Here is a 24,948-nt window from a genome sequence, read left to right on the forward strand (position 1 = left end):
AAATCTCAAATTCATCCCCTCTACTAGTATATCATCATAAATCAAACTATTACATGGTGAGTCTGAACCAAACTTAAAGATCTTCGACAATGAGAAAGAAATGACATTCATCTTGATTTCATAATTCATACTCAGATCTCACAAAAAAAGAAGAAATAATCACAATTTAGTGCTTCATAAAAGCAACTGGTGGTTCAACTCATTACGTAAGGAATACCGGACGTGTTTTTTGTGTTATGTATTTTTTCAGAAATTTTGATTTCAATAATTAAAGTAAAACAATGGTACATCTTGTTTATTCAAATAAACAGGACTGTCTCGCGCTTTCACATATCACGATTTGATCTAACAAAATAACTGGGATATCTGAACTCGACTTGCTTATAATGTTCAGCAGAATAATCTGGAATTGCCGAGTCAAAATATGGCACGATGATACGCTCGTTTCTGACCGAGATGATTCCACCTGTAAGCTGGTTTGGACGACTCCGGAAGGACTATATTGGATTACCCGAGTAGTTGCCATGGTTGCAGATTCCGAACCTACCTGACGTTGCCGTGTCGCTGTCGCTGATTGGTCAGGGGGTAATCCTATTTTCAGTGACTTCCGATCATGATCAAATTACTTGTCAATCATACGAGATCAAAAAGCGCGCCGTGCGTGTGTGCTGATCGTGTTTGGATGCGGACATGTTTCGTACACACACATCTTCTATTCTCGTTTCTGCATCCATTGGGGTTGCATGCGTGTGGAGGAGAGGAACGTCTGACCGAAGTGTGTCCTACCTGCAGTCCACTACCAACGCGTTCAATCACACAAACTAAGAAGTTTGCCCTATAATCATGTACCAAAAGTGCAAACCATGTACGGAGTTTACGTGTGTTAGCCTGGATTTCATACAACCTGCCATGAAGTAGTTCTACGAGAGCGGAATTGCAGTTATTCATGGAAAGGGAAGAGTAAACTCGCACACTTCGGAAAACTCCCTCTCCAACTTCGTGGATGTTTACACTTGAAGAACCGTGTACACCCCATGTGAATCCACCGCTTCGCACCCATTTACACACGCGTGCTTTGCTGCGAGACGACCAGCTAGTATTTGTACGGTTAAATTCTTCATAGATGTCTACGCTGTTCTCTGTGTCTGTAAGGGGAATCTACTTCATCTGGTACCACACTTGAAGGATCGTGAACCCATGATCAATTCTTCTACTGGATAGATGAGACGGAGCTCTACTAGATTTATCGTGACTTCGGACATCGGTGTGTAGTTGCCATCGACGCGCACACCGACACATTTCCACGTTTTTAGCAGACTTCATTGATAGCGTGGATACTGCCGTCTACCTGCTCTCTCTCTCTCTCCTGTGACTTGGATTACACAGGGTCACACTGTTTTCCACGGAGGAGTCGCACAACAGAATGCCTGCGCAGAGTCCAGACGCGACTTTGCTTGGCATGGCAGACCCCGAACTTCTAGGAGCATGTTCCCAATGGGTACAGGAACAAGTCGTGTCCGGAGAAGTCCTCCTCATGGATTACCGACCCAACTCATCCTACTACCGTGCCCATATAGACGGCGCTCTGAACGTGTGCCTGCCTGGTATCCTCTTGCGACGGTTACAGAAGGGGAATTTGTCGTTAAAATGCTTAATTCAAGGTGATGAAGGAAAGGACCATTTCGTTAAAATGGCCAGCAAAGTCCCTGTAATATTGTATGACGAGAACTCCAGCGACATAAATGCAAATTCAGACGCTCCATTTGTTTTGCTGCTCAGACGACTGAAGGAAGTTGGCTATCGTGTTAGCTATTTGCGAGGTATGTTGATTTACCTATTGAAATGTTAGTTCTTACAATCTGAATTCTGAGAGTGATGATGAGTTAACGCTGCATCAGTCATGTCTTGAAAATTATACTGTAGAAACCTCTATAGCATCCTCACTCACTTAGCTGCATTAGAACATCTATGCGTGCCTTGATTACAATGCATACAACAGTGTCTTGCCATGCCCCCCCCCAAAAAAAAAAAGATAATGTAGAATCTCACATGTCCTCTCTTTCATTGGTTCTCTGCAGAGTCTACTCTGATGTTTTGAGCTGAAGCAACTGTGATTGTGTGATATTATGATGTGTGTTTAGTATCCCATAGATTCTACACGTTTGTATGATATGTTTTTGTGGAGTGATCCTTTTGGAAGAATAATGGACTGAAATATGAACAAGTATTCTTGAAATTTTGATGACACAATTGACAGTAGACAATGATATCTATTGCATCAATCCTGCTGAAAGAGTACATGCTCGCAACACATAAATACAGTCAACAGAACTTTATCAGACTCGGATTAATATTTGATACAAGAAGTGGTTTGCAGGCATCACGACGGAGAAAATATCAGGGAATTGTGTTTTTTGTTTGACCCTCACTGGCAATTGTAAACTGATCATTTCCCTTATCAATGTAGGCCTACACGGTGTATATATACATACTGTTGATACAGATTATGTGACTCCATGGCTGACATGCACAAACTTGGCTTGGGAATGTTAAGCATTCTATTCAATATTGGATGCAAATGCTTGAATGGAAGGGTGACAGAACCCCTTCACATACAAGTACAACTGTAGATTATACATAATACACATACACACACACACCAAAGAAGAAAAAACAGACAATGAAATGGTGTGAAACTGGAATATGACCGGTTTATCAGGTGATGTCTTCTTTGATGAGATCCTAGTACATGTATTGCTGTAATGTTTCATCATGTTTTATCTGGTCATTCCCAGCTACAACAACAACAACAACAACATATTCTATGAAATTGTGAGGGACTGACTGAGCAAGTCTTCACTCGTAGACTTCAGATGTTCAAGTGCACAGTCATGTACAAATGTATGTCAGTGACCTTTGGATGCTAGATTGTCCAAACAAACCCTTAAAGGGGCCCTGAAATCCAAATGCATGTTGATTTGTGTTGATTTATGATACCCTCAACATCACTTTTGTGGTGAAATGAATGTTTAGAAACATTCCATACATTTTTAACGATTTTTTCTTTTATTTTTCTCCAGATGACTTGGGAACGCCCACAAAAAATCCTTCCAAACTAATCAATATTGATATTCTTGAGATGACCTCATCTGTCAATCATTGGTAAAGTACTGAAATGTTTAACAAAAGACATTGGAATGCACCTTCCCCTCGACTCAGCATAACTTGCATGTTCCCTCGCCATGTCTTTTGTTAGTCACATAAATATGACAGGAACATGCAAGTTATGCTGAGTCGAGAGGAAGGTGCATTCCAATGTCTTTTGTTAAACATTTCAGTACTTTACCAATGATTGACAGATGAGGTCATCTCAAGAATATCAATATTGATTAGTTTGGAAGGATTTTTTGTGGGCGTTCCCAAGTAATCTCAAGAAAAATAGAAGAAAAAATCATGAAAAATATATGGAATGTTTCTAGATATTTGTTTTACCGCAAAAGTGATGTTGAGGGTATCATAAATCAACACAAATCAACATGCATTTGGTTTTCAGGGCCCCTTTAATAGATCTGCTTATTTGCTTTGTTTCATGTATTCATCAAGTTAATGATGCTACCTGTTTAATGTCTGTTTAACTACAATTGTATTCCCACTTCCTTGTTAGAAGAGATTAGATATATTCATGCACCACTTTGTTAATGAAAATGGAGTGGTTGAGGAAGATCAAACTGTAATACATGTATGTACTGAAATATTGTTTGGACCATAAATAAGAGAGAAGAGATTGGCCAGTGTATTGTACTTGCACTTGATTGAAACAGTGGAATTGATCAAGATTTAACATCAACTCAAGACCGGAGAAACCAGCCGGCAGCTACCAAGAATTTCTTCATAAGTACACCTTTATGCATCTTCTACACCAGTTGAAGGACAAGTCCACCTTCATAGGTGGATTGAGTGAATACAGCAATATTAGTAGAACACATCATTGGGAGTTTGAGGAAAAATCAGACAATCCATTGAAAAGTTATGAATTTTTGAAGTGTCTGTTCAGACACTACTGGATGAGAAGACTACTACAGCTGATGATGTCACATGCGTACAACAGTATAAGGAAAATATAAAGAGAATTTCACAAAATGTCACTTTTTGAAAAAAAGTACACATTTCCTCAACTTGTCACTGACATATACTGTATGTTAAGGGTAATATTATTTCCCCTGCCTTCTGAAGGAGGGAAGTCAAGCATTCTCTTATTGTGCGAGAAAAGTGAAAATATGTTGAATTTTCTTTATATTTTCTTTATGTTGTTGTACGCATGTGACATCATCAGCTGTAGTAGTCTTCTCATCCAGCAGTGACTGAGCAGAAACTTCAAAAATTCATAACTTTTCAACGGATTGTCCGATTTTCCTCAAACTCTTACTGTTGTGTTCTACTAATATTGCTGCATTCACTCAATCCACATGTCTATGAAGGTGAACTTGTCCTTTAAAGGACAGTGCCAGAGAGAGGATGAGAGAGAGAAACAAAAATCTATGGCAATGTAATCTACAGCTGAACACTCAAAAGTGAAAAATATAATCCCCCAAAACAGGAAATAATGACATATTGATACTCTGACTGTGAGCCTTCAGTAAAGGCTAAAAAGGTACATTGTACAGTGATGTCAATCAGGTTTTATGGCTCTGTTCTAAAGAATATATGTTTACAACATGACAGGCATGGGCAGGGAATAATTTTCCTTCTTGAAATTGAATAGCACTTTTAGTCGATGGACATACATTTCGAACAAAATAGTGTACAAGTCTATGTAATGAAATTGCTATGCAAATAACATTTTGTATAGCACTCGTACAAAAATGCATAGCAAATTGCTATGCAATACCAGGAAAATTATTCCCTGATGGGTATCTGTTACTTATTATTGTGTGACAGCAGCAGATAAAATCATAAACATAGCTACAGGAGTCTGTCTTTTAAATGTACAGTTGTGAATTGTAAAGGTGGATATTGATTTCCTTCACAATTAAATGGCTAGTTTGTACAAGGTTGTAAGTTGGTCATTGACCCTATAGAATGTGTTGATAGTATGTACTGTACGTGCACCTGTATATCGAGAGCAATGATTGTAGTTACTGTAAAACAAGGAATGTTCGCGTGCATTTTAATTTCACGAATTTCGCGAGTGCCAACATTTGCGAAATTAAAATGCACGCAAAAATTCTTGCCTACACAATATGCATTGGACACCAGTGGCAATTCACAAAAATTTCATGCCATGAGAAAGGTCGTTGGCTCCAATTCGCGAAATTTTCATGCCGCAAATATAAATATCGTGTTTTACAGCACTTATACTTTGTCTATTTTACATTTGATGTCACACGGCTGTACCTTATACATGTATGTCTACCGAGTTATGAAGAAGTGTAGCAAAAAAAGCTGCTGAAGCTGCTCATTATGAAGAAGATAACATTGAAAGAGATGTCCACCCACAGAGAAAGCTGGGTGCTATAAACACATTCACCTACTCCTACCATACCGTCCAGTCTTAAATGCTGTTGAAGTTTTTAAACATGTAAGCCTACATTTACTTCAAAAGAATCATGTGATGAGGATTGCCTTGCAAGCAACATTTCAGGGTTGTGCTTACATAAAAATGTAGCTTGTACATGTGTAGGTCAATTATTGACTTTCAAATGATCAGATTACTTTCTACAGAAATGTTTTAAGCATAACATCTTGACTGTTGCTGATCTTTGGCCCATATACAGTTTCCTGATGTTGAAAGTGCGTTTTGACAATTACATACAGTACACTGTAGCAGTTACTCCTCATGTAGAATTACATTGTATATTACATGCAAATAAGTGTGTTTATGTTTTAATTAGCATGTGAAAAATAGTGGAATTGTTGTCAACTTAGGGTTGATTCCCACATCTGATCAGATGTGCTGCATTTTATTGCTGTGCATTTCACTTTATACTGTGTGTGTGTGTGTGTGTGTGTGTGTGGACATCTACTGATTTTTTTGGCAGTGTTTACATTTTGCTTCCTTTTCACGGCTAGTTTTTTTTTATCTAAGCAATCATTTATTCATGTTTAAGCACCTCATCTACTTTAAACTAATCAATGATAAGTGATTTTATTAATGCTGAATACGTATTTAAATGTGTGCAATATCTGACTGATCATACACTGTGTCTATACGACAGTACTTGTAGCAGCAAAGACACACTCCCTTGCTCACCACAGACTGAGACACACACTCGTATGTTGGAACTGATTGTCTCCATACAGTGAGGACACAGAGCTGGCTTACATGCTCTGTCAGTTGACCGGTGTGCCTGACATTTGGTTTTAATCTCTGAGGAATTCCATCGGGCGCGATAACCAAAGTTCATCCCTCGTCCTGTCCGTGTTGAGTTGATATTTCCTGTCGTGTTGGTCGTCAAGAAAAACGAGAGCTTGTTTCCTCTGCAGCGGGGTTCCGTTCCCATCAGGCCAGCAATGGCGAGGGAAAATGCCAATGTCCTGCTCAACATGGGGAAAAAGAGCACAAGGGGTTGTCTCTATCACCTTTATACAACACGTAGCTTTATAGCGTTGGCAAGTGCTAATTGTCAGACTTACAAAATTGTATGTCCCATTTGTACCAAGGGTATGTCAATATACGTGTACATTGTATTATGAATTCATTGGAAAGTACCATGCATAAAATCACCAGAGATGCCAACTGATTCCTTTTCTTGCAGTACGGTACTGTTTTTGTCAAAACTACTGCAGGTTTCATGGAAAACACTGTTTTTTCCATGTTGCATCACTACACCTGTCTGTCGCTTGCAGCGCTGATTGCAAGGAAGCAAAAAATACCATTTGGGGGAAAAACAACAACAACAACAACAAAATTCCTTCTCATCCCTCAAAATAGTGCCATGCTGCTTATACAAGGATGACATCCCTGATAGACTGTAGGCCTACTGTATAAACTGTATTTTGTGCCATAAGAGGCCAATTTGTTTTCATTGGTTTTTTTTTTTTTTCTCTCTCTCCTTTTTTTTTTCTTGGGGGGGGGGGTATTTTGTGCAATGGTTGCAAGCAGTCAAGCAAGGCTTGTTATGGAGCGCAATATACATGTATACATTACGTGGTAGTGTGGTGTTTGCTAACATGTTATTGAAGCATTATCATACTATCCCATACATTGCTGAAAGGTTCATTATGCTGAATGTTTGTTTTTGTGCATGGCAAACAACTCTCCCAAATATTTCACTTTCTATCATTTCTAGACACTAGTTAGCTTGACCCCCAAGAGGTCATAATGAAGGTCCCACAAACTGTAACTTCAGCCAGGAGGTCTACTACAATTCCAGGAGGGGTCTTGAGTATGGCAGCTTTACATCACCTCCAGTACACAAAGATAACTTTTGTTCTCCTATGCTCCCTGCGCACACACTGACAGCATAAGTAATGTCATTGCCATGTGCTACCCCGGGCTAGGATAGCTGGCATCCCAATTATCTCTTTCTCCATTCGTTGCATATATTCCGCCTTCCCACGCAGTTTGCTCTTTCATGAGGGTTCAGAGTCTTCACTGTGGTGTGCATGTGTGTGTGTCTATTTGTGTGGGCACGAGTTCTAGACCGCAGTAAATCATTGCAGCACCAGTTTGATACTGTGATAGGCCTACAAGTATATGTGCGTGGTGAATTGCACCTTCACATTTCCTCTCATAGTAACTGAAAAAGTTGTCATCTGTTTGCACAACATAGTGTATAGGAAGTGGTAGTGGAACATTGAGGATGAGACATCCCTTCAGTCATGCAGAGTTTATTTCAACAAAATATTGCCCACAGCAGGTCTATGTAACCCTCAAAAAGAATTCCGAAGATACATGAACAATATAAATCTAGTAACATTTGCTTGATAATGCGTAATAGTGGAAGATCTATCCTATGCAATATTGCAGTATTTCCCAATGTTGAGCATATCATTATAAAACTGTGTATGGCCCATGGTGGATTCTATCCCCTCATTAAAAGGGATGGTACAGTTCCAGTTGCGATTGTGCTTCAGGTTTCTTACATTTTTATTTTTTTTTTTTTTTGAGATCATGAGAAGTCTCTTTATAAGATATCTTACAAAAAGTTACAAGTAAAAGCTAAATTCTCACCTCAACCAATACTATACCATCCCTTTAGAAATGTTCAGTTTCATATATTTATTAGTGGAAAATGGAGAAGAACTACACACTTCACATTTTTGTGGCTAGTCAAGTATCATGGACCTACAGTATCTGTATAGTATTCAGTTGTACACTGAAGTATTGTACTGTACAATTGTAGCTTTAGGAGACATAAACTGAAGCCTGATGTGTACATGCATGCTTTTCCCCGTACAGAAAAGGTAGCGAGGTCACGCGTGAAATCCGCAGAGGGAAGAAGTGGTTCATTGCATACAAAATTGTGTATGTTGTGCAAATTCAATTCAGCGAGTTGCAAACCTGTTTTCAACAGTAATAATGTATCCCCATCAGCACATTAAACTGAGTGCTCTTTGTGTGGGTGTGTACATGTATGTTGGATAGAGTGGAAATGGTGTAACACTGCCGTTAGAAATGTGGATGAAGGACTAAAGTTGAAGCCATCTCTCAAAATGAAGAATCAAATTGATACCAGAGACCACATGCAAGAATACAATTGGTAAAATTGCAGATTGCTGCCTAGTGCGTGTGGGTATTATATAGGCTACATTGTGTAGTGTTCGAAGCGAAAATGCGAACTCACAGTGTCTCATTTCCTCTCACGCTTTCTTTCTCCCTCTTTCCTTTGGCCTTTCACTCCCTTATTTTCCCTTCCCATTGTCCTGTAGAAGAATGGGCTAATCCATTCTGTAAACCCTTTGGTTGGCCTGATGGGTGGTGAAAGAGACAGTCCTTTAAAGTGGCTTCATGCAGTTCTAGACGTGCAAATACCCCTTTTGAAGAACTCATTGATTAGTGGGCTGGGAGTCTGAGCTGCTTTCATCGCTGTTCCTCTTTTTCTTTTTCTTTTTTAATTTGGGCACAGTCTACCGGTTACCGCCCCCACACTGGATTTTCATGGACATGCACCTTTGGAGAACACAGCCACAAGGCTTAAAAAGTTGTTTGTTCATACAGATGACAATAGGCAATACAGATTATACCTCACACAATGTGAAAACTGAAATTCATGGGTGATTGTTGTTTTTACCACTTCCCTTTTAAATCTTCAGTCAGTAGGGCCTATACTCTGCAGATGACTAACAAATAATTGAGCAATGTCAAATGTACAAAATGTACACTGTAGTACATGTACAGTATTTCCTGCAGATTTACCAAACCACTACACTGTACATACCATGTCATCACTCTGTATCAAAACAGATGTCACTTTGCTTTATTGCTATAAACTCTTTTTTTCCCTCCGTAGTACAATGTACATGTATATCACAGTTATGCAAGGTTTTCTCCACAAAAAGCTTACATACCATGGTATTAATTTGTACAAATCATACATTTTGTCTCTTCATTTCTGCTACAATTGTAATATCTAGTGTCAGAGAAAGTTTATGATGAAGATGCAGAAGATTAGGCAATACCCTGTGTTAATGTTGTTGTTTTTTGTTAATTGCTTGCTTTTGTTTACTCTGATTACAGTGATGTTGATTATTAAAGTGGTGATTATGATGGTGTTAGGGTTGTTGGGTAACTTTGGAATGTTGTAATAACAATTCAAGATTTTTTTTTTTTAAGCTTTCACTGTACACTGTTGTACACTGTAGCCAACTGTAGCAATGTCATTATCCTTGAAGAGTGTAAAATCTTTCTTGAAAAAGATTTTATTACATGTATAAGAAAGATTCTTTAATATAGTGCATTGTCCAATGTTTCTCTCATTCTGTCTTTACTAGACGTTGAGTTTGGGAGGTGTACAAAGAAATTTAAATTGACTGATACGCGCATGATCGACAGTGTATTTTATTTTGTTTGATGTGTGATTGGTTTAAAGTATTGTGTGTATTTGTGTAATGATATTTATTATGTAGATAGGCTTTCATGGGTGATTTCCCATGATTTCCATTTTGTCTGATATTCTGTTTTACAAATGATTCATTAACTAATATTGGTCATGCCTGTTGTCTTGTAGGAGGCTTCCGTGAGTTCTACAGACTGTTCCCCCATCTCTGCATAACATCAGAAGACAGTGACTCGGATGAAAACTCACTGACGGACCTCGGCTTTGATAGACTGAAAATTGAGACAACTAGCCTGGTGGAAGCAGAAACGCCACTGGATAACCGCTACCCAGCCCAAATCCTCCCGTACCTGTTTCTGGGGACGAAGCAGGACTCTGAAAACTATGAACTACTGTCCAAACTGAGGATACAGTATGTTCTGAATGTCACGCCCAACATCCCGAACTGTTTCGAGGACAGCGGCATCAAGTACATGCAGATTCCCATTTCGGACCACTGGAGCCAAAACCTGGCTGCGTTTTTTCCAGAGGCGATTGAATTCATCGGTGAGTATCAGAGCTCAAAGATGCAGGGCAAGGACAAGTTTTTTAAAAATTGCCTTCAATTCAATATCCTTCAATTGCCTGAACTTATCCTTTCCTCTCTTTTTAATGATTCTCATGAAAAATGTAAACATGTTTGGTGTCTATCAAATGCGAAAATATATTAAGAGTAGAGAAGAAATGTTTGTAACAAATGATTATCAGAGGAGAAAACCAAAGATGCTAGTTTTGCATGGCTTTATATACAGTTAAACTCGCCTAAGTCGACATCGCATATGTCGAATAATCGCGCAAGTCGATAATTTTAAAAAGTCCCGATTTTTCCCCATTGACTTACGTGTATTAATTCACTCATAAGTCGAACTTTTTAAGTCGAATACTCGCTTAAGTCGATGAAATTCCAAGAACACTTTCACGGAAAAACCATTGAATTCACTGTGCCTAAGTCGAATAAGATTTTATTGTGTAATAAATCACTGTCAAAATCACGAGACGCCAGTTTTTGTTTACATACAGTATATACCAAAAGAAACTGCGTAAATAAACATTAACGTTTCATTAACGCAAGCGGTTTCACCTGAATCGTTAGTAACGCAAACTAACGATCGGGAAAATTAACGTTTGTAGCAACGATGAGTAACGATCCCTAGCGCAAATTAGCGATGTTTCGTTAACATTAACGATAGGTAACGCAAGAACTCACGCGGGATTTTGGTTTTGTAACGAGACCTGGTGAAAGGACGACGTAGCCCCTGCCGAGTGTAGCGATCTATGCCTTATATTTAGCGGAGTCTTTTCGCGAATCGAATCACGATTTCGCGAATGGTTGATTTGCGACCGGGGTCACCAAAAACGCACGCCGGGCCACCAAAAAAGCTGAATGTTTGCCTTCAGTTTTTGAAATGAAGCGGTAACAATCGGTTCCGTAAGATGCTGAATAAATGTCAGATGTTTGCTCTTTTAATTTTGAAAATGAATAACGGTAATATTCGATTCCGTATGATACTAAAATAAATGTCGGATGTTTGCTTATACTTTTGGAATGTCAGAGATTTGATTTTGCGTTCGGAAATGAATAAGGATAAAAAAAGTATCCGGAAGATGCTGAAATAAATGTCGAATGTTTGCTTTGACGTTCGGATATGAAAAATAATGATATTCAACTCCATACGATGATAAAATAAATGCCGGATGTTTACTTTTACGTTCGAAAGTAAATAACAATTACATTCAGCTCCGGAAAATGCTAAAGTAAATGTCGAATTATCCCTTTGACGTTCGGAAATGAATAACAATAATAATCAACTTCGTACGATGATGAAATAAATGTCGGATGTTTACTTTTAAGTTCGAAAGTAAATAACATTAACATTCAGCTCCGGAAGATGCTAAAGTAAATGTCGAATTATCCCTTTGACGTTCGGAAATGAATAACAATAATAATCAACTTCGTACGATGATGAAATAAATGTCGGATGTTTACTTTTAAGTTCGAAAGTAAATAACATTAACATTCAGCTCCGGAAGATGCTAAAGTAAATGTCGAATTATCCCTTTGACGTTCGGAAATGAATAACAATAATAATCAACTTCGTACGATGATGAAATAAATGTCGGATGTTTACTTTTACGTTCGAAAGTAAATAACATTAACATTCAGCTCCGGAAGATGCTAAAGTAAATGTCGAATTATCCCTTTGACGTTCGGAAATGAATAACAATATAATCAACTTCGTACCACGATGAGATAAATGTCGGGTGTTTGCTTTTACTTTCAAAAGTAAATAGCAATAACATTCGGCTCCAGAAGATGCTAAAATAAATGTCAGATGATTGTTTTTACGTTCGGAAGTGAATAGCAGTAATATTCTTCTCCATACGATGCTCAATAACTGTCGGATGTTTGCTTTTAAATTTCGAAATGAATAACAGTAACATTTAGCTGCGTTTGATGGTTAAGTTAATGTTTGATATTTGCTTTAACGTTCGGAAATGAATAACAATAGTATTCAACTCCGTCCGATGATAAAATGAATGTCTTATGTTTGCTTTTATGTTCGAAAGTAAATAGCGATAACATTCAGCTCCGGAAGATGCTAAAATAAATGTTGAATGTTTGCTTTGGCGTTCGGAAATGAATAACAATGTATTCAACTCAGTACGATGATGAAATAATTGCCGAAAGTTCGCTTTTACGTTCGAAAGTAAATAGCATGTAACATTCGACTCCTGAAGATGCCAAAATAAATGTCAGATGATTCATTACACTTTCGGAAGTGGACAGCAGTAACATTCGGCTCCTTGCGATCATAAAATAAATGTCGGGTGTTTGCTTTTGAATTTGGAGATCGAATAACGGTAATATTCTGCTCCGTACGATGCTGAAATAAGTAACAGATTGTTTCTTTTACATTTGGAAATGATTAACGGTATCAATCGGCTCATTTAGATGATGAAATAAAAAGCGGATGTTTGCTTTCACGTTCGGAAATGAATAAGGATGATATTCAGCTCCGTAAGATCCTAGAATGAATGTCGGTTGCTTGTTTTTACATTTGAAAATGATTAACGGCAACATTCGGCTCCGGAAGGTGTTAAAATACTTGTAAATGGTGGATGATTGCTTTTACAATCAGAAATAAATAACGGTAACTTTCGGACCGAACGTAGGACCGATTTAGTTTTGCTTTTTTTTTTTTTTCGGGCCACTAAAAAATAAAAATCAATCATTTTGGGGCCACCAAAATAAAAGTTAGTGTGGAGCCCTGGCTTGCATCAATGTGGATAAAGTGTCTTGCTGAAGGGCAAATATCGGGCACACCGCTCCAGCTCTCGGCTCCAGAGTAGACAACATACATGTACATTATACATATGTACGTGTGGTGTAACTTTAAGTCGATTTTTTTCGACTTACGTACAAGTCGAAACTCGCCTAAGTCGATGTGTTTTGCTCAGTCCCAAGAAGATCGACTTATGCGAGTTTAACTGTAGTATGCTGAATGATAAAGTCTAATCAAGCTCATTGAAGAAAACATGCATGTCTCAAAGATGTCACAATGTAGGAATGTAAATTTAAATGAAGTAACAGTAATTTCACTTAAAGGCCAGTGAAAGGTCTGGTGAAACTTCAAAGACGACACATAATACTTGAGAGCCAATGTGATCACATTGTCCTATGATAGAAATTGGGGAAAAAAATCACCTTTACTTGCTTCCGAATCAAACAGATTCCATTGTATCATGCAACGAGTATCATATACCTAATGTACCACATGATGGCGCATGCAGTTCACACAAAGTACAGCACTGTCAGCAGTGGAGCAGCAGCTCTGATGCATTTGTACACAAATAAATCAGAATTTTTCTCTATATAATACATTTTTTAGTGCAAATATGATTTATAAACCTTTATGATTGCATTAATAATGATATCACTGCCCAATCCACAAGTAGTAACCAGGAGTGGCATCACCAGTACGTACACACTTGTAGTAACTACTAGATCTGCATGGACATGATACTTGGCTCTTGACTACAGTGTTTCCCCTTTCTAGTTGATGGCAAGGGTCTGGGGGAGGGGTAGGATGGGAGACAGGTCATAAATCTGTGGTGGCAAGGACGGGTGCAGCTGCTACTGTGCTGCTGAGTGATCTTGATCCACCAATGTCCTTGACCTGTGGAGGCTTTTCTTCATGTTTCCCCCCTGTGCATTCACACATGCCAAGCAGCCTGGCAGGTGGACAAAGCTTCGGTCTGTTTGCCTAGAATTGTGAGTGACGTTTGGGACCCATTCAAGTCCAGTATTGATGTTTTTGGCCAAGCTGAGTGGTTCTCAGCAATGGCAGAGATAGTCTTCTCAGAAATCTATGCCACAGGCATGGCATGCTCGGGCAGTCTAAATTCTTTTTTAGGTTCTCATTTCGGGAGGGAGTGGATTGTGACAGTGATGTCGCAAGATGACACACATGTTCCATGTTTAAAGTTGTCACTGATATACTTCTAACAATTGCCGAGGTACAGTGTACATGTACATCTGATAATGTTGTTATCACTCAAGCCTGGCAGAATGTGATAAGACATACATTAAATGACAGGTGATAACATTGATAACATTAAAGCAACTTGAGGGCGTGTATCGTGACAAAATTTCATATTGTACTTGCCTCTGTAGTGTATTGATGATATGCATGTTTTATTACTCTGCTCACATCAATTGGCACATCAGCAAAACTATTGTGCATTTCATAGACTTTGTGCTTTGAAGGATCAGAGTAGCTGAAGTCAGTGTGCACACTGATTGGTGGTGGTGATGGGGGGGGGGGGGGGAGGGGGAACCCAACAACGACCACATCTACTTTGTTCTCTTTTTCTTTCTCCTTTGAATGTGAACGACTGAAATGACTTCCCACTCTGCCATCAAACAGAATCCTTCTTTTGATCCCCAAGATTCCGTTCATGCTTTTCAATGAAGGAAGGTTGTTCTCCGAGCCCGCCCCAGGATAAAAGAACAATAGAAACCTATTAATAATTTCACCCTGAAAGAGTGGTTCAACCATGTCCCCACATTTCTGGTGTTTTTATATCCGGAGGCACTTTGTGTTGGCACCTCCCAGCTTTCTTTTCAGGATTTGCATTGAAGCTCATAACAGTGAAGGGGGGGGGGGGAGGGAGATTATGAATCTTGACAATATGGCTGACAGTGGCGAAGAGATGTAGTTAGAAATACTTCTATATAAAAGCGTGTACATGCTCCAGGATGTTGTGAGTACACAAGTCTACGCTTACATGTAGGGCCTACAATTGAGGTGCTGCACTGAGAGTAAGGCTTGGAGGATAGAAATGATTAATGCCCTCTCTCCCCCTCCTAAGAGTTCCCTCAACAGATGAAGAGGCATGGTGAACAGTTCTGATGATAAAGAGGAAAAATATTGTATGCCAATCTTTGTGGCTTGTCTTATTTTGAGGGGAAATATAGCTTTGAAGGCTGAGAGGTTGCCTGAAATGATAGAAGGCTGGGAAAATGCCCCAATCTGCCAATATTGGCCGTCAGCACAAATAGTCAAACCAGCTCTAAATTGCAGCTGTATTACTGTACTCCTCTCTCACATGCAATCGGTCGTACACAGCCATTTCCACCCCAAATTGGTAATCTGCCACCAGAGTACGCAATGCAAATGGAACAGGATTTAGACTGGTATTACATTGCCTTGCTGCACAGGATTGAACAATGAGCCATCAAAGTCAGGCCAAATTGCAATCACTTTGGAGCTTCAATTACTCCAGACTGCCTGAACCCATAAAGTATGAATGGATATACAGCATAAATTCAATTACTCTAAGTTATTTAAGGTCTGTATCTGTAGGCAAGTCTGAAGTGCGTGTTATTTTCGTCTCTCTTGTCGGTCACATTTTGTCTTATTTTTGCTATATATCCTGTCTGCATTGTTCCACATTAGGCTTTATATTGCCTTTGCTTACCATGGCACAGGTAACACATTCTTTGCTTGTCCACCAGCCTGTCCATCCACCCCATCAATCCTTCCCTCTATCCATTTGCTCATCTTTCTCTCCCTTTGACCACTCATTGTTGCCTTGCTTGTTTTGTAGCTGAAACTGACGCCCAATGTTTTGCACACATTAAACTCATTTCAATCATTTTATGATGAAATAGAAATATTGAACTACTGTTTGATGACCTAGTATTTATCTTCAAATAGATGGAACATGAATTCAAGCAAGTCAAGGAATTCTTGTGTGAATTATCACAGTACTGTCTTAAAGTATAAAAAGGACTGTTAAAAACTCACTGGTCATTGAAGCTTACATGTACATTGTAGGTCATACTCTTGCTGGGAGTCGTACTTGTACAAAATGTATAACAGGGAGCTTTAGATTTTAGACGCGCGGACATTCAGAGGGAAAAAACATGTTCTGAGCATGCGCAGAAGCACGCGTCAGGTCGATCTATTTTTAGCTTGCGTCGCCTGAGTTTTTCACTACGCGTACTGGGCTATTTTTACGTCCGCACAGTTTGCAACGTAGAGAACTACTTCATGCACCGATCATATGGGGGTGCGATTTTATTTTTTATTTGTTGCGTCCCAGCGTAATCTAAAGCTACTTTTCAACGCGATGCAGGGGAGAGGAGAACGTCCAGCGCACTTGTCGTCACAAACGTCCGCGTGTCAAAATCTAAAGCTCCCTATTATGGAGAGGGGGAAAACTCTGGATGAAAAATTCATCATATAGACCTACAATGGGGCATTTACATAACATTGTGTAAACGCCAGGGTTCTTTACATTTAGGATTTGCATCAGATTTTGCCAGACAATGACCTGAGAACTTGGCGAAAACCCAAAATGAAAACCCCATCTTTGAAGTGCATTTTCCGGGGGAAAAAAAATATCCCAAACTCTGTTGATATTGTATATGATATTGTATGATTTGGGGTCACATGACTCCTGATTTCTGTGAATGTTAAGTGTGAGGATTATGTAACAGATATCTTTTGTGTGTGATGTGCCCATGTTTGGGGTTTCTGCATTCCCCGTAGGTCTGGGCAAATAATAGCAAAGTTGTGAATATTTGGGAATTCATTCCTCCTCATGACCATCTCAGTTGCAATACATACCAATTCTGAGAGATACGTAAATGAGATTGAAGGATTTGAATTTTTATTTCATACTGGTTTTAAAGAAAGGATTCTGATTTTACTTCATATTTCTGTGAAGAAATATGTATTTTCATTACTTCTTTTGTCAAGCAGACATTTAACAATTTGTAAATAGCCAATCTTACAAAAACTGTGGTAATGTTTTGAATCTGCTGTTACATACTGTACAATGTTCACAGTTTGTGTACATAATACATTGTTGTAGGACCTATATACAGTAAATTGGAAGAGTGCATTTGTGACTTGTTCAAATGGTATGCTGCATTGCCAGTATGCACATGGATAGTAAGCATAAATGGATCACTTGCTCGCTGTGCCTAGAAGATTTTTAATCTCATTAGACCTGTCATGAAATATCTCCATGCAGTATTTACAAGCCTGTGTGGACATGAGATGAGCAGTGCATCTTGTGGGTATATGATTTCACTGCATGTTGCTCTATTACAGTAGTTGGTGGAAGAAAAAGAGGAAGGGGGAAAAAAAGTCCCTCCATTTGAAAATGCAGTTGAGGAAGTCTTGCAGGCCACCGCTGCGCTCCCAGAGACTAAATGTGATATCAATTCTTGTATTTCATTTCCTGTTTTGGCTGTGTTCCAAGAAACTCATCCATGTTAAAAGACTTTCTTGTGCGGGGTCTCGCCAGCAGCAGTCTATTTAAATGTCGGGTGTGTGCAATATTTCTGTTGCAACATTGGCATAATATTATGGCCCTGGCAGTATGTACATTGCATGCTTGCATTAGCAAGACCTTCACTTTTTATCTTTTCTCAGATGATTCCAGAAAGAACCAAGCAGTGGAGCATTCTCTTGTTATTGTGCCACTTTTTGGTTGCAGTGAGTCATGACAAAAACAAAAATTGCTGATCACTGAAAAGAATTCCTCAGAATACCTGTTGAATTTTTGCAATATCGCATGATATCCTAATGGCATGCTAAAATCCTGCAGAATTACATGTACGGATGTATAGTGGAATATGTACAGCCTCTCTAAATTGGAAGAAAATGTGTTATTGTGGCAACTTCTGTTGATTGTTGTAGTCTCCGTTACAACATACTATAGTTGATTTGCAAATTGGTGTAATATTTTCATGAATGTGATTCTGATTTGATTTGTATTTCGCTCAGCTGCAGTTGCTTGTCTTGTGTTTCACTGCGTTCATTCCAAAAAGAATGACGGGATTGATAATGGACAAGCCAGTTTGAGTAGGAACCAGTGGGGAATCTTGAAGTGAAAGAAGGTTCTGAGAAGCACAGCAAGAGACCAACAGGCTTCTCGGTGGAATGAAAGAGGGATTCTTTTCAAATGCATGCCTTGCATTATTGCATTTGGCGTGGGAAGACACATGTACTGTATATGGAGTGGGTTTGAAGGGAGGGCGAGTTTTGCACCTTTGTAGCATACAGGTCTTGTACATCAATCACATCTGATTTGTACTCCATAGACTGTTTCATAAATTCTTCTATTTGGTCAGATACACATCAGTAAATCATGCACTCAAACTCTGGCCTGTACAAAATCAATCATGCCTCTTTATGCAACAAGGACAAAATGGAATCTAATCATCTTTGTTGCAGGAGGTTTTATAAGGAATGAAGAAGGAGAAATGGGAAAGTGGTAGCCAAAGACAGAGCAAAATCAGACAGCTCTTAGGCGTGAAAGACTATTTCATTGTCATCTGTTCAAACTCCAACATGGCATCCTGTTGGCATTGGCACCTTCAAATATCTGGGTCATGTGAATCTGGCATTGCTTGCCAAAATGTTCACTTGTTTTCATGTTCAAAATCACACAGAAATGTACAATAGAAAGTGAATTAAACATACAAATGTACTTCTGTTGTATGTTATGATAGCAATTGATTACTAATGGTCACTGGAAGATGTGAGAAAATACAATTTTCTTCAACAAATAGTGACAGCAATTGTCTTCTCAAACAAAACAAATAGATAGTGCTGCTCAACAACACTACACTCCTAAGGCCACTCCAGGCCAAGTTGACAGCTTGTTAGTTCTCATGTTGGATGGTAAACTTACAGTTCAAATGTTCACTGTTGTTTTTACCTGTATTTGCTCAAAAGATTAAGTAAATTTTTCTACCTGTATTATTCTTCATAATGACGGTTCATTTTCTTTAAAAAAAAAAAGAAAGAAAAGAAGAAGCTCTGTTGAAGAAACGGATTATATTGATATTGTAGTTTTTTGTGGGGGTTGTTTTTGTTTTAAAAAGAGAAACCAGTCAAGAAGAAAGAGTTCTAAGGAAATCAACAGATGATGTAGTGATCGAAGTAAAGATTGCCCTGATTATAAGACAATTGCCCATTTTGGCAGGTTTTGGAATCTCTCAGTTCACAACGGGGTCATTTTGCTTCAAATTTTATCACAAAAGTCTGCTTGTCAGTTTGTTTATTTCAAATTTATTTTGAAGCCTTTACTTTAAGACTGCTGAAGATGCAGCAAGTCATAACAATCTTTGATTTCCTTCAAATTATAGCAACTCCTCCAGACAAATTCAACATTCACATTCTTACGGAAGGTATTTTTTGTTTTCTTTTTTTCATGAGCAAAAACAAATGGTGACCCGTACAGTATGTACTGAAGGAAAACAAAGAGGTTAAACCATGTGAAGATGATTTTTGTTTTATAAAGTGCTGGCATAATAAGTTATGGCATGGGCTCAGTGTATCGAAAGAGATACTTAACACCTTCGCTGATCATAGTCACTGCGGTCCTGCCTCCTGAAGTGAAAGCAGATTTCCTGTCTGTGACTAACGAGGAAGTTGTGATCTGCCTACGATAACCTCTTTTTTTTTTTTTTTTTTTTGCTCAACATTCATGCCTTTCATCATCATTGCTGTAGCTTCAGTTTATATCAGTGCCGAACTTTCGACTTTGAAAAAAAAAAATTCTTACCCTCACAAGAATCTCTGCATAGAGTATTATGTGATTGGTGTAGATTTGTAGGCACATGGGACATCCAAAACAGCGGGAATATCATGTGCTATCACTTTCATGACTTTGCTGGACAGAGGAGTATCAAACGTGTCATACAATGTACTGCCAAGACAGTGTGCATGGGAGTGCATATTTTTTGAACAGTTGCCATCAGTGCATGACACTTGAAGCCCGATAGTCGCGGGAGCGGAAATTTTCAATTGATTACTAGTCGGCATTTCCTTTTGGCAGATTAAAAGACTTGTGCATCGAGGTCAGTTCATAGTGAAATGGAGTCATTTTTTTTTTTTGTAAAATCACTCATATTTGTCATAAACTAGAATGAGTTACTGTGAATAAGCGGGAAATTACTAAACTTTTTTTCACATCATATTCTTCCAAAGTTTACTGATACCATCCTTAAAAATGTGAGAGGCACGGCGACCTCTTTGTGCCCAAAAGTTTCTTGAATACCAGGTACTGGCAAGTGAGAAAATAATCTTGGAACTGCCATGCAGTGCTAATAACTTTTGCTCGTGGTTACCCGGCTTGGCATCTGAAACCATCCAGCTTCACGTTTGGGCTCCTGGAAACATAACTTGTGGTCCCCTCTCCTTTGCAATCAGAGCCTGTGAAAATTTTGTACCAATATCGAGGCCCTACATGTATGCTGGTTTTGTCAAAATGAATTATTTTTGCAAATCATTGTTGAACCGCAAATTTAACAACATGAGAAAATGTCACCATGCGCTGGGGTAATACTGTAAGCGGAATATTCTGCTGACCCCCTCATTCACGAAAATATCTGTATGTGAAAATAACAGCTTATTGCAGATACATGTACATGATGCAACTAGATTTAAATGTTCAGTATGACAATCTAGCTACAATGTATTTCCATTTGTTGTCGGAGTTGGTGGGGGTAGATACATTGTACAGTTAGCGTGGGCAAGTCATAGGCCTATTGCTAATACACCCACCTCTAAACGTCATGTAGGTACAATGTAGCATGAGTAGCTTTCTAATACATAAGATACAGTGTATTTCCATAGAATTTACCACGGACACTCACTATCCTATTTTACTCTTTTTTTATTATTCCTCACTATTTTGGGAGTTTGGATTCAATTTGGAAGAAAAAATTGGGACATGGATACTGACTTGTGCTATTGTGGGGGTGGGTAACAGTCTCAATATACCAGGAATGACTTGTGACTGGTCATCCATACTTTTCTCCCTCAAAATAGTATGGATGATGAGTGTATTCTTTTCAAGACTTCATAGAGTGTGACACATTCCTGTAAAGAAAATGATGTTCAATTTTTGAGGAGAGTAGCCTGTTCTTTATGACATCCATAGCTACAAGCGTGTATCTGTGCAGCTGTGTTATTGTGTGTCTTCGTTCAGAGTTGTCTATACACCCATCAATTCCCTTTTCTTATGAAATCCTAAGAAAGGATTGAGTGTGCATTTTATAGCATCCTGATTCTGAACCCTTTGAGTAATGTCAAGTCACCATCACATGCGCCTATGACATCGCAGCACGCATACGTATATACGGCCTGGATTATTTTCTCCTGTATGGAGGGGAGTGCAAAGCAGGCTTGTGTAGCGGCAACAACAACGACACACTTACTCGCCATCAAGCAATACCACGGCACAAAAGCCCTATAACTGTAGTGTATTGTTAGAGTGTGTGCATGCATGTGTGTTGAGTGGGAGGCTCAAATCCTGTGTTGCTGTGCACAGGGAGGACCGACCGGTTTCGGTTCATTTCCCACCCGCTCTGTTTGCTCTGTCTGCCAATGAGGAAGCTCGGTTTCCTATGTAGTTTTGAACTTTGCCCTCTAGCTATTAATTTGTATGCCATACATAGAAAGGCGGTACTAAACCCTCTTCAAGGTCTCTGTCAGAACAACCTCCTGCAGTAGATCGTAAAAACCATTGCAGGAAGAGCAGTATACTTTCATCCAAGAAGAACATGTTGCAGCGCATTAGAGAAGAAGGTGGAAAAACCACTGCTGTCTTGAGCTTTTACTTCCTGTCTACACACTCTACACTGAAGATGCGCCTTTAAGATGGACATAACACCACATTGTCAAATCTCACAATGCACACCATTCTCGCACTCATCCTGTATTTTTATATAGCACTTTCTTAAGTTGGCACACAAAAGTAATCGCAGTGCTTTAAAGCAAAATGAACAGAGTAGAATCAAGCAAAGTGCATGGCACCATCCAGAGGCACCAAAGTATGCAACTTGTTGAATTTGAAAACATCCTCACATGCTTTCACTACATAGCAGTTTGGTAGCAACCACAACACCAGTACAAGTAAGATACAGTAGGCAAATATGTCATTTGCTTCTTAATCTCAAAAGTTTTATTTACAAAGATAAGTATAGACATATTTTAGATAAGTTGTAACAACAAACCACTCCCCTTATTAAAGGGTAATTCTATCCTGATATCATGTCGCTTTGTATGAAAACAGAAAATCAGAAAAGTAAATCAGTAAAAATTGGGGGGGGGGATTTTTGAATAGTTAAAGTGTAGAGGGCAACACAAATTGGCAACTCTTTGTGACAAAGATGTTGAGCAGCTCTCCACTCCATTTGTACAAAAAAAGTCACAAATTTCATTTTTCTTACAAGGAAATTTTTCTGTAGATCTGTTCTTGGTGTACACAGCCATATAATACAGCATACATTTTTGCATGTCCTGTAGTTATGTCTGTACATGACGTGCAATGGAGGACACTAGTTACACACAACTGATGTGTACCAAGTATGGGCAAACAAGTGTACTGTATGCAGCATGCCCAGTTCATGACATTAAGATTAAAAAAGAAAAAAAGAAAAGGTTTCTGTTAGGCATACAATGCATTTCTATTCAGGAAATGTAAAATGTAAGTTACCTTGTAATTTTTTATTCACATCTATCATCTGATTGTTTGGATGACTGGCAAGATTTTCACTTACATGTATCTCAGTGTCAAATCCTATATAGGGTGCATTGTAGGTTTAGAAAAGATACGCACATCATAATATTATGAATATAGAGCAGTCAAGAGGTCATGTCGTTAATGTGCATGTTTATGCACACAGACATTGTATTTTGTGCAATGTATTCACCTGTACCCAAATGTGCTCTTCGATTGTGACGATGCTTGCTATGCTATTATGGCAGCATGTCCTCGTGACGCACATGGAAACACAAAACAAGCGGTCGAGGTTACGTGGGGGGGGGGGGGGCTCTTTTTAGGAAGCCCGAAAAGCAGCCAAATTACTCTCCTTCTATTATTCATGGCTGGTACTCATTCAATATTGACGTGTCGTGGTCCAGGAGGCCGGATGTAAGGTGTGCAGCAACATTTTGCCCTGACTCAGGATTTATGAGAGGAGGAGAGAGAAAGAAAGGAATGTATGCAATGCATACCTTATTCATTCTCATACAATGCACTGTTTACTTTCTGAATGCATATGTCAACCATACCCATATCAAAGCATGAATGCGTATCATGAAAGTGCCTCATGTGGAACTGTGTGTGTTTCATAGATACATAGCGCCCACTAAAGTGTTGGTGGGAAAAGAAGGCTTCTGTATGATCTTGTATCCATCATACAGTAGTTGCCATTTTTTTTTCTTCAAAATTTTTCATAGAGTGTTCAACAGCAGTAGCCATGACTGGTTTATATATCACTTGGAACCTGCGTATACATTACATTTGGAGTCTAAATAAAGACAAGCATCTGTGTATTCAACATGAGAATTTTTGCCACACTAGCACTTGTCCATGATAATGTCCATGAGCCATGAGGAAATTTGTTAAAAAGTAGTTGGACTCTGCCAAGATGCTGGTCTTCAGTGAGCAAAAGGCATATTTATGTGTGTCATATTTTTGTCCCCTTACACCCCCCCCCCCAAAAAAAAAAAAAAATAGAAATAGCCAATTTGCAAGTATAACACATTCATTCAAGCACTGCTTTTAGCCTCAGAAGAACAGAGGGGAATCTACAATATTCTTGCTGAAGTAAGTGATTGATTAAAAAAAGAAAATATTTGGACGGTGTAGAAAGGCTCATATCAATGTTTCTATTAAGGGGCAAAAAAAAATGGTTATGCATTGTTACAACTCTACTAGCAATATTGTGGCTTTTGTTTATATTCATAAAAAGATTTTATGGGGTTGGGGTTATGGGGTTGGGATTTTATGTCCAACATTAAACAGCAGTAGGGCTTACTTGGTGTGACAGAAATATCTTTATGATGATGAGACAGTAAACATGTATTTTTGTAGGCAGTTGAATAGGCAAATTTTCCTTTTTCTTTTTTACATTTCATGGAGTCAGGTTGAACAAAAGGTAACTTGTATCATACACTGTATTAGACATCATACTTTGGTAAGGTTTTGTTAAAGTATGGTGTGGGTAGATCATGATTAACTATATATCTGATTTAAGTTGGCTTTCCTGTGGAGACTCTGCTTCACACACTACGCTTGTGCGATATATCCACTCATTGACAAGTTTCACATTATCTTGAGAGGCATCTGATGTGATGTATGTACAAGCCTTAGAAACAGAAGGCCTACTTGGGAATGGGAAAAAATGTCAAACAAAAATAAATGAAGATCATGTAGTTTTAAAGAGTGAATGCAATGTAAGAGTCAATAGAATCAAAAAGTTCTAATGGAAAATGAAATGTAACATTTGTTGTATTTTGTACCCCCTGAACTGAATGCGTGGTGATTTACTGGTACTCAGAGAGTTGTGACTCCAAGTATTCATCTGACTTCATTC

The 24,948-nt window shown here is 38.7% G+C and overlaps 1 protein-coding gene across 1 annotated transcript in view; it reads left to right on the top strand.

Moving 5' to 3' along the window:
* Positions 1–750: 750 nt before the first annotated feature.
* The window catches only part of LOC140246160 (dual specificity protein phosphatase 6-like), a 34,086-nt gene continuing 9,888 nt past the window's right edge, over positions 751–24,948 (top strand). Inside the window, exons 1-2 of the mRNA XM_072325601.1 lie at positions 751–1,820; positions 10,170–10,544. Of these exons, the coding sequence (XP_072181702.1) occupies positions 1,424–1,820; positions 10,170–10,544 (772 nt within the window). The 5' untranslated portion in view covers positions 751–1,423. The remainder of the gene's footprint in view (positions 1,821–10,169; positions 10,545–24,948) is intronic.

Source organism: Diadema setosum, chromosome 2 (assembly GCF_964275005.1).
Source record: "Diadema setosum chromosome 2, eeDiaSeto1, whole genome shotgun sequence".
Lineage (NCBI taxonomy): Eukaryota > Metazoa > Echinodermata > Echinoidea > Diadematoida > Diadematidae > Diadema > Diadema setosum.